This window comes from Vipera berus (genome assembly GCF_964194415.1).
Source record: "Vipera berus genome assembly, chromosome: 12".
In the NCBI taxonomy this organism is placed as follows: Eukaryota; Metazoa; Chordata; class Lepidosauria; order Squamata; family Viperidae; genus Vipera; species Vipera berus.
Window position 1 is genome coordinate 11,547,716 of NC_138215.1, and position 11,419 is coordinate 11,559,134.

At 43.8% G+C, this 11,419-nt stretch overlaps 1 protein-coding gene across 3 annotated transcripts in view; it reads right to left on the reverse strand.

Moving 5' to 3' along the window:
* Nucleotides 1–9,576, reverse strand: part of NTRK3 (neurotrophic receptor tyrosine kinase 3) — a gene marked incomplete at its 3' end in the record, with an annotated part of 368,520 nt that extends 358,944 nt beyond the window's left edge. For all 3 annotated transcript variants that reach the window (XM_081337317.1, XM_081337316.1, XM_081337318.1), the window contains exon 1: nt 8,067–9,576. In XM_081337317.1, coding sequence (XP_081193443.1) covers nt 8,067–8,314 — 248 coding nt within the window. In that variant the 5' untranslated portion in view covers nt 8,315–9,576. The remainder of the gene's footprint in view (nt 1–8,066) is intronic.
* Between the last annotated feature and the right edge of the window lie 1,843 nt (nt 9,577–11,419).

Below are 11,419 nucleotides of genomic sequence, written 5' to 3' on the forward strand. Positions count from 1 at the left end.
CAAAACACTGTCAGTCAGTGTAGCAATAGCACTTAGACTTATATACCGCTTCATAGTACTTTACAGCACTCTCTAAGAGGTTTACAGAGTCAGCATATTGCCCCAACAATCTGGGTCTTCATTTACTGACCTCGGATGGAAGGAAGGAAGGAAGGAAGGAAGGAAGGAAGGAAGGAAGGAAGGAAGGAAGGAAGGAAGGAAGGCTGAAACAACCCTCAGCCTGTCAGGATTGAACTCCTGGCAGTGAGCAGAGCTAGCCTGCAATACTGCACTTTAATCACTGCACCACCATGGTGTAGAGTAGACCATGCCAGAAGGAAAGAACTGCTCACTGAAATGCAATTCATCTCAATTTATCACTCAACACTCCTTACTTGGGACCATTGGTTCATGTTATCTACAGGTTTCATCTTGTCCACTGTCCAATAGTCTATGCGAGCAACAATCTACCACACAGAAACAGATGCTGCCATCAACAAATACAGAATCAGCAGGTTATAAAAAGAGAAGGATTTTCATGCTGGCCATAAAGCTGTACCTTGTTGGCAAAAGCAAGGTCCAAGATCAAGCAGACGTCCAACAACATAAGAGACAGTTGGTTAAGCCAAGCCAACAGAGTGCAGCTGGCACATATTGTTTTTAACAACTACGCAATCAGAGGTCAGTTTGGTAGGCTTAAGATTTCAATGTTGTGTCTACCACTGAATTTTAGGCCACAAAGCATTTTGCAGTTCTTCCTAAGTTGGTATTCACCAGGATCTTACTTTTGAGTAATCCCTGTTAACAAAGAGTTGGCTTTGAGGATGACCTTCAATAGTATAGGCAATGGTTAAACCTGCATGTTTTTACCATTAAGTATTTTTTCCCCAATCTGAAGAAATAGAATTGAAAGGAGATCTTACCTAAGCTTTCTCTGAATGTCTAGAGGCAACTAGCAGCTCAACATCTATTACTATTGCGGTTCTATCACTAGAACAATGGTAGTCAAGGCCACCTTTAATCTTGTTGAGGCATTGAAGGCCGTAACACAGATATGGCTTTTTCATTCATGGAAATGGAACAGTGTTTGGACATATTTTGGGGTATCCCTTTTAAACGGTGACCTGTTTCAGGACTTAAAATGTTGTCATGAGTTTCACTTTCAAACGAATGGGAAAGTAGCATTTTTCTCCTAGCAATTATGATCTGAGGATGTTCATGAGGCCACAAAATAAGGCACAGAGCCTTGCACATCCTGGAATTGCAGAGTGCCCACTTCCAAAGTATTCTTTGAATGGCTTTGCAGCACCAGTAAAAAGGATCTCCTGCATTGGTGACCAAATGCTCCACTTTTCTCCAGGGAGATCAAAATGGCATGCATCTTCAGAACAGTCCTGAAAGTTGCTGAAGATGAGGAAAAGCATGTCACCTAAAAAAACTGAGTGGAGATCTAGCACAGCCTCTAACCACAATGCCACAAAACTTACAGAAAGGAGACAGAGCCAGGAAAACATTAAGAGTACAGAGAAGAGCAATGAAGATGATCAGAGGAGTGGAGGCTAAAACATACAAAGAACAGTTGCTGGAATTGGGTATGTCTAGTTTAATGAAGAGAAGGACTACGGGTGATACAATAGCAGTGTTCCAATATCTCAGGGGCTGCCACAAAGAAGAGGGAGTCAAGCTATTCTCCAAAGCACCTGAAGGCAGGACAAGAAGCAACAGCTGGAAATTAATCAAGGAGAGAAGCAACCTGGAACTAAGGAGAACTTTCCTGACAGTTAGAACAATGAATCAGTGGAACAACCTGCCTCCAGAAGTTGTGAATGCTCCAACAATGGAAGTTTTTAAGAAGAGACTGGACAGCCATTTATCTGAAATGCTATAGGGTTTCCTGTCTGAGCAGGGGGTTGGACTAGAAGACCTCCAAGGCACCTTCCAACATCATCATCATTGTCATCATCATTATTATTTCAACTTTCATGTTTGTCATTAACTCTTTAAGTAGCTTGAAGCTACATTTTTTTTAGTCCTAGTCACCCATCCCTTCCATTTCTCTAACAAAGATTGTTGTAAGGATTACAAAATAACTCTTGGTCTGTTACTTGATCTCTTCTAAATAGCTATATAAATTAAATGCCTTTATTACATTGAATGTGCTGATGCAGCAGCAGCAGCCACTGCATATCCTTTGCTTGGAAAATGTTAATCTATCACTCAGTGTCAAAAGGAACAGGGTTTTGCATGTAAATGTCTAAGATTTAATTTCTGGAGCTTGAGCAGTTATTTATTTTTAAATATTGGGTTTGGGGGTGAACCTTGGAAAGCAGTTGCAAGTTAACATAAGTCATCCTTCCTGACATGGTTATTTCCAGAAGTGGTGAACAAAATTCCCAGAGATCCCAAAGTTAAATAGTAGTAGATGAATGGTACAAAATGTATTTTTCCCCCATTTCTGGGAATATGAAGTATCCAAGATTACGATCCAAACTAATGACAACACAGAAAGATGCCTTACAATGTGCCTAAATCACTATATGGTAACACAAACACGCAATGTAACACAAACACTACATTGACTGAATATAAATAGGTATTCATCAATTCCCCAACTATTCCCAATCTTCTTCCATTCACATCTTCATTTTTATAGCCAATCCATTTGCAACCTGTTACTTCAAGAATGTTTTAAAAATTGGGCCCAAAATTACAGAATAACAGCAACACACACAAGTTACAGACCCACATTTAAAGGACAGGCTTTGGCCTTCATGCTCCCTACAAGTGATGAGCAATGAAGACTCATCCTTACAATTCTAGATATTCTACAACCAATATTGGCCAAATCAAAATTGGGCACCTTTTATGCTGTGTTTTACATTATTTTTTCCCCTAACACTTGTTCTCTGAAACTGCAAAAATCTCACAGTTAATTTCATGAGAGAATCTTAGAAGATTTCTACATTTCCTTCCAGGATTTTGACTTTTTTTTTAAACTATTTTCCAAAGTGGAGAAGCCTTTGACACCACCAACAGCTATCTGGGATTTTATGTTTAATGCCACTATCTGCCATTATGGTTTCCTAAGTTCTGCAGTTTATTACTGGGCTAAAAAATCTTTATCTTCTTAACTAGTATTCCATCAAAGTTTGTGGACATTATTCTGTGGTTGATGCAAGCCAAGAGTGTGTTCTTTATTTATCCAATCATCACAATGAAACTTTGGAATCCATCCTGATTGGAATGAAAAAGCTCAATTTCCATCTCTAAAATAGTCTTCCAAAATATTTTTTTAAGCATCAGAGTCCAAATAGATATCTTTAGAACAATGATAGTATCAATTATTTTCCTTTTCTTGTTTGGATGCATCTAAGACTCCATTTTTTCCCCTCAGAGGAGGCTGATTGCTTCAAAGAGACACAGTTAATGAAATTAAAAGCCCCTGGTGGTTCTTAAACAGACACTCTGTTGTGTCACAATAAACCAGCTAGTGTAACTCCCATCTTTATCTGACAAGGTAAGCTTCTCAGGCCATTTCAGAGGGGAAACCCAGAGAAGGACACCCTCTGGCTACTGTCCAGCCCTTTCAGCCTGTCCTCTGGACTGTTTCAACTCATTGGGCTTCAATGAGGACCCAGATTGTTGGGGGCAATAAAGCTGACTTTGTAATAATGCCACTTGGGGGGTGTATGAAAGCCCTAATAAGCAGGCATATACATAGAATGAAGGCTATTGCTAAGCACATTGAGTTGTGCTTCTTAGATTGTAAGCCGCCCTGAGTCTTCGGAGAAGGGTGGGATATAAATGGGATTATAATATATATATATATATATTATATATATATATATAAAATGTCTTGGCTGGTTGATAGGCAGACAATCAGAAAATGACCTTTTCATCAGTTATATATATATATACATACATACATACATACATACATACATACATGTATGTATGTATGTATGTATATATATATAACTGATGAAAAGGTCATTTTCTGATTGTCTGCCTATCAACCAGCCAAAACATTTTTTTTACAGCAGCTGTGTTCTACCAGTTCAATTTGGCAAAAGAGGTATTGGCTTCAGACATTTCTACCAAAGGAGAAAAGAATTCTCTCCTCTCACCCAGGAAATACTAAGGGGTGTAGTGTCCTGTTGTATGGAGAGAGAGAGAGAGAGAGAGAGAGAGAGAGAGAGAGAGAGAGAGAGAGAGAGAGAGAGAGAGGAGGGAGGGAGAATGTTCTGTCCATTTTGGTCCAATAACTCTCCAGCAGCCTTCAGCCAACCTGGCTTCCCATCCTTCAATTAAATCCCAAGGAAAGACACCCAGGAGGAATTTTCCTCATGAATCTTCTTCTTTACAAATAAATAAAATAAAAAAAAAATAAATAAATCAAAGAACGTGGACAGCCAAGGAGGCTACAGGGGGAGATAAAACAACAGGTCACAGAAAACACGCCAAGGAAGTCAGCTCCCAACCTCAAAACTCCAAAGAAATCTTCAAGCCCTCGGGAGAACAGAAGAGCGAAACAGCAACCCCTTTCTTAGGGAAAGACAATGGGGAAGTGGCAAGGCAGATCAGTACAAGCAGTGAAAGGAATGGCCACTGCACGCCTGCAGGTTGCTTGAAGGTGAAAGGAACAGCCCAATTAAAGCGATTGGGCGACTCCAGCCCAGAGAGCGAAAGGGGATTCCACTTTGTAGATCTGCTTCAATTGGGGGGAGGGGATTGACGGAATTGCCCCATCCCAGCTTTCTCTAAGCCTTCTAGAAGCCTATTGATTTGGCCAGATCAGCAAGGAGAGGGGGGGTGTTGTTTCGGGTTCTTTGACCACATGGTTTCTCATTTGTAGCCTCTTGATTATTAAGCAGACCCATTAAGAATTTTGCGGTCTTCAGAATAGGATAGAAATTGATTCGATTCCGTGCTTGCACATGCTATGAAAAGAGCCCTGCTATTCAAGCAAAGGATTGTTTAGCCAGCACCCTGCTTCCAACTGCAGATACATAAAAGTATCTTGAAAATCTAAAGCAGTAACAAACAGTGGATTTGACAGTTGATGGAATACTTCCCTTGAAGATGGAAGCTTCATTTAGCTGTCATAGTGGGTAGCCCCAGAGATTGTGGCTGTCAGAATTCTTCCCAGATTCTACCGTAGTTGGTTAATCCCCTTTAAAGAAAAGTCAGATCCTTTTCTGCTTTGTTTCTTAGCTCCCAAATGCAAAAGTGTATTTTTGCAGCATCATACTAGCCAGAGAAATATCCAATGTATCTTTTCTCTTAGCTATTTCAAAAGGCCAAGGTGAGATCACGAGTAGAGTCAGATTTCCAGCTAGGCTAACCACCTCTAATCTTTTCCTGGGGGAACAAAAATAATTAAAATGTGTTCTTTTGAAGTGGGGTGTAAAACATCTTTGCTTATTTTGGAGTTTGGAGAAGGTCCTTCACCTATTCAACTAACAGCTTGATCAGCGTTTTCAAAGCAATCAAGTTATTTCCTGGATACAAAAGATTCACATAATCATATCACCCCCAGCAGTTCAGATTATGATATAGACCCACAAAATACTAAGAAGACATCGCTTCATTTATAAATGGTGGTGAATTACAGGAGAACAAGAGGGGAAAAGTGAAAATTGGGGAAGATGCCTCTGAAAGATGAGAAGGCCAGAATCACCAGGCTGAGAACATCCATGTAGGGTTTTTTTTATATATTTTTCCTGATGTTATCTAGAAACCATCCTGTACTGTAAAAATAGGGATACATCTGGGAACTGAATGCAGGACGAGTTCCAAAGTTGGCTTCTCTGATTTCTTGGGACGATGAGGAAAAAAATGTGGGAAGAAAAATAGCAATAAAAAGAAAGTTACTAAGGGCAGGATGGGTTTAAAAGCAACCCAGTCTCCCAATCATCTCTAGCAAGTTAGTACTGTCTCCAACCGACCATGCAGGAAAATATTTGGAAACAGAAATATTCTTCTCTCTCATGCACACACACTCTCTCTCTCTCTTCCCATGCTATCCACCTCTCTAGGGTCTAGTAACTTTTCGGAAGTTATTTGCAAGGCCAAGGGCCAACCTTTAGGATCTACCCAGCCCAGGAAAAACACAGAGACATCATCTTACACTATTTTAAAATGCCACCCTCTCAACTTCTGTGCACCATGAAGGTCTCTCTGCCAAACAAGCACATATATATATATATATATATATATATATATATATATATATATATATATATATATATATATATATATATATATATATATATATATATATATATATATATATATATAGGCAATTTAGCTCTGAGCTGTGTTAGAGCTGAAAAGCACCTCCCCTCTTCCGAGGATGGGGAAAAAAGAGAAGGAAACAACAACCTAAAGTCATCCATCTGTCGTCCCCCTCCCCCACTCCTTCTATGAAGTGTCTTGCGCCACTGGGATATTTAATTAATAAGAATAACCACCATCCCCTTTCTCATTAGTCATTCCTATCTTTTCCTGCATTTCACTACATAATCATCATCATCATCATCATCATCATCATCATCACCACCATCATCATCATCATCATCATCCCACATTCCTCATCCTGCCAACCCTATCCCTGTGGGAGTCCCATGGGTCACTTACACAGGAGCATCATGGAGGTCTCTTTCCCTCCCCCTCCCCCTCCCCTTCCCCACCCCAATAAGCCTACTTTGGTCTCTGTCAATAAATGGAGAATATTTTTGCCCCATCCACTCCTTGTCTATAAACAAGCATGTGTGTGTGTTAGCCCAACGCAGAAAGGCAAGCTGAGAGGTGTTTGGTATGATTCATATTTGCAATCTAGGTTGATAAAACTTGTGAAAAAATTATTATGGTTCCTTTCCCTCCTAGCCTCATCACCACCAACCACCACCGTTTGATGGGATTTTATGTGGTGTTTCATCCGCTGGGATTTCCTAACAAGGCGAAAGAAGGAACTTGGAAGTTGATTTTCCAGATAAAGCAGCAAAGCACACCACTAAAATTATCTCTGCTTTCAAGCAGCCCCCACCTCAGACCAGCTAGTCTGGGATCAAAATACGCACAGCTTAAAGGGGAGAAAGAGAAAGAGAGAGGAGTTATAAGAGAAAGGGCTGATTCTGGAACCAGACCACCCTTGCAATTAAAAAATATGTGTGTTAGTGTCTGGGTGTCCGTGCGCCTGTGTGTGTTTGTGTGTGTGCGCGTTTGTGTAAAATAACTTGAATGTGGATTACTTTATGTAGGACAATAATTTCCAAAAGGTCATTTTAGGCAGAGGCAGGCATGAATTTGTGTGTGTCCCTTTCTCTTTCTCTCTCTGGGCATATATATCTGCAGTGTTAATAGGGTCATGTGTGTTTGTTTTTTTGTTTTTAAAAAAGCATCAACAAGGACAGAGAGACCTCAATATAAAAGGAAGGGGGGGGGAGAAAAAGAAAAACTTATCACAGAGAGAGAGAGAGAGAGAGAGAGAGAGAGAGAGAGAGAGAGAGAGAGAGAGAGAAACACATATTCTCACATATTCTTCTTTGCACACAGTTAAAGCAAGCTCGAGATTGTCGGCGACTGAAAGATCGGTTCTCGGCCACACAGATGCTTACAGCCCCTCTCCCAATTGCCCTCGAGGTTGCTGGCAAACGACCCCTTTCCCAACTCCATGGCCCTTTCGAGCTGCTTTTTTTTTTTGCAAACTGTTGCTTTTTTTTTCTTTCTTCCCCACGGAGGGAGGCTCCCAGAATTTGCGGGGGAGGAGGGGAAGGGATGCTAAATCTGCATGCAGCGAAACGCAGAGGTCCCATCCTAACCTCCTTTCCCCCCCCCCCCAGCGGGCAAGTCACGGGACAGAAGCCCTTGACCAAGAGGTGGCATCGGATACCTCGTCGGGCAGAACCCAAATCTTGGCTTCTCTTAATCCCACCCTACCCCACCCCTGCATTCTCCTTTACAGTCACCACACATTCGTATTTGAACACGCGGGGGGGGGGAGGAGGGGGGAGGAAGGGAGAGAGGAGAAGAAGAAGAAGGAGAAGGAGAAGAGCCGAGCCGAGGGCGAAGAGAGAGGGACTTACATCGAAGTGATATTCCTAGAGATATCCGTAATGTTGATGCTGGCATTTCCATTGGTGGATCCCGAATCTTGCCCCTCCAGCAGAGGGAAGAGGTTGCCATCATCCGGTTTGTTGCAATTGATCTCGGTTCTGTTGCAAAGGCAGTTGGCAGGGCAACCCAAAACGGAAACCAAGTAGTCCCCCCAAATGCTCCAGAGCCAGAAAACCTTCCAAAAACTACATTTGGTCGGACAAAACGAGACATCCATCTTCGATCGGTGTGGCTTTATTTAAAAAAAAAAAAGACAGAGAGAGGGTGGGGGGGGGGAGAGAAAGAGGAGGAGAGATTGCGAAGGGGAGGGAGGGAGCAGCGTAGAAGGCGAGGGGAAAGAGAGGTTTTAAGGGAAGGGGGGGAAGAGAAAGGGGGGGAAAGGAAAAACCTCAACCAAAAATAAAAAAAAAATACCCCCCGAAAAAACCGAAACACCCCCCCCCAAAAAAAAAAAAACCACCCTCAAGCGATCGGAGCAAGAGAAAATCCTCGCGCCGTTGAAACCATGTTGGCCGAGCGGAGAGGCTGTAATTCCCTCTTACAAGCGCGGTGCGCGAGGCATAGCGGCTGGTGGAGAGATGCGCGCGCGTGTGCGGGGTGTGTGTGTGTGTGTGTGTGTGTGTGCCTGTGAGTGTGAGTGTGTGGTGGCGTGGGGAGGGAGGGAGGGGGGTGTTGCGCGCGTGTCCCGGTGCCTTGTTGATCCTCCTCCTCTCTGGCTGGCTGGCTGGCTGCTCTTCCCGAGACTTGTGAAGATTGCAAGAGAAGATTCGCAGCGGCGAGGAGGAGGAGGAGGAGGAGGAGGAGGAGGAGGAGGAGGAAGCGAGGGCGGTCGGGGTGGGGATGGGTGGGTGGGGGGGCTCCTATAATGATGCTCCAAGTGCCCAAGTCCCACCTACTGGGCAGAATGAAAACTGAAACACCTGCAGGAAGAAAAAATTAAAATAAAAATCACCGGGCAGTGAGAGAGAGAGAGAGAGAGAGGAGAGGAAGCGCGAATCGCGAAGGCGGCCCTGCTGGCCCCTTTCTGCCTTCCCACGCCCAGCAGCGCTGCAGAAGTGAAGCGGCGCCGAACCGGCCAGGTTGTGACTGTGGGCGATTGATAACACTCACGGTCCTCCACACACACACACACACACACACACACACCGCCGTTGGCACTCGTGACTCCGGCTCGGCGCGTTGAGCAACGCTTTGGCGCTCGGGCTGCAGCTTCCCCTGTCTCTGGGCACGGCGGAGATGAGTTGTGCGTGTCTGTGTGTGTGTGTGTGTGTGGGGAGGGGTGTCTTCCAGCTTCGGCTTCTGGTTGTGGTGGTGGTGATTTCGGAAGTTGGGTGGGCTTCTCGGGACCAATCGGCCGGCGGTGTGGTGGGGTCCAAGACCGAGGGAAGGCAGCCATCCGCCAAAGCGGGCGCCTCCTTCTGTTCCCGCAGAAACACGCGTGGGCTACGGACGCCGCCGCGGTGCGGGGCCCCTGGTATTCCTCCCTTACTACACAACGGCAGCAGAACAGTTCTGCAAGCAGGACCCCAACGAGGTGGGCTCGCTCCCACGTCGGGGGACCCTTTCGTGGGTCCCCCGACGTGGGAGCGAGCCCACCTCGTTGGGGTCCAGCTAGGTTTGCTTTCGAGTAAACGTCGGCCAGGGTCGGCCAGGTGCACGTGGGGGAAAAAAAAGGATCCCCCGTCGGGATCGCCACCCAGGAGAGAAAGCAAGCTCGTCTGTTGCTAGATCTGATGCCTTGCTCCAAAACACCCCTTCCTCGTAATCCCAACCGCCCACCCTTTCTTTTCCTTCCTTCCTTTTTTTTCTTTCTGCCTTTCTTCCTTTTTTCTTTTTCTTTTTTTCTTTTTCAGTTCTGCAATCTGAGAGGAAAACAATCCCTGGTACATAATTGCTTGGTTTGTGCTTAAATTGTAAGCCGCCCTGAGTCTTCGGAGAAGGGCGGGATATAAATGGGATTAAAATAAAATAAAATAAATAATCCAGGAAGAATTGACGAATAAAAAAACAAACTAAAAAAAAAGTCACGAGTCTATTCGTCCCAGATTTTCTTTTTTTTAAAAAAAAAAACACAACACACACCATCACCTTCCGTGGGTATTATTTTTACCAAGATCGTCCAGCTTCCGAACAGAAGAAATAAATCGACAGAAAACACCGAGGGAAGACATATTTGGGGGTGGCGGGGTGGGGGGGGGGAAGGAAAAAACTACGGCCGGGGAGAAGTTGAGAAAAAAAAAACCCGAGTGGAACCAGTTTGCGAGATGGGATGAATCTCTCTCCCTGTATCTTTAACGGGGGATTTGTGCAAAGTAACGGTTGGATGTAAAAACCCAGATAGGGGATAAAAGAGAAGGAAAGCTGGGAGTAAATGTGTCCTGGAAAGGGCTGATCTCTGAGACAGATCAGGAGATTGGTTTTGTGTGTCTGTGTGTGTGTTTGTGTGTGTGTGTGTGTAGTATAGTGTGTTACCAAAAGCTGGAGCTGGAGTGAATTAAGATTCAGGGTGCATTTTGGGGGGAAGGCAAAAACCCAGGCAGATCAGAGTCCTGTCTAATTTGCTTTGCATCTCTATCATTTGTGTGTGTGTGTGTGTGTGTGTGTGTGTTCCATCCTGCTTTTTTCCCCTCCTCCTCCTCCTCCTCCTCCTCCATCTCTTTTAATAGTCTCTTGTTTCTGCTCCTTTGCACACAGACGCAAAATTGATCAACGATCAGACTTGTACTCTTCAGCTTTAGGACAAGGGACTTTACAGGTGTATCCTCCCTTTAAAGATTTCGGATTTATTTATTTTTTTTGGCAGCCCTGGAAAAGAATGGCTACATCTCCACAGGGGAAATGCAAGGGGTGGGAGTGGGGGTGGGGAGATGGAACTGCATTGGGAAGTATAGCTAAAAAACCACTCTTTTAATAAGGTTTCTACAACCCTACTCCTAAATTATGACCGGGAGCCTATTTCATTTTTACATCAGAAAAAAATAGTTTTATAAAATTAAGCCCTGCTTTGCAAGGAAAGCCATAATTTACCATTCTTCTGCCAGTGGTTTTTCTGAACATGGTCAACCTCAAATAAAGGTGGCTGAGTTCACCCGTCCAATTAAGCTACGGTGGTTTATCTATTGACTGATTAACAGACTACTATTGCCCAGGTTGGCAGGGCAGTATGTGAATCTGGAGAAATCCCATTTAGACCAGACCTGTGATTCGACAGAAGCTTCCATTTTAATTCAGAAAACTGATCCCCTATCGAGTCAGATAGCCAAATCAAATGGTTGAATTGATTTCAGCTTCCAGATCAATTAAAAAAATTAGGACATATGCA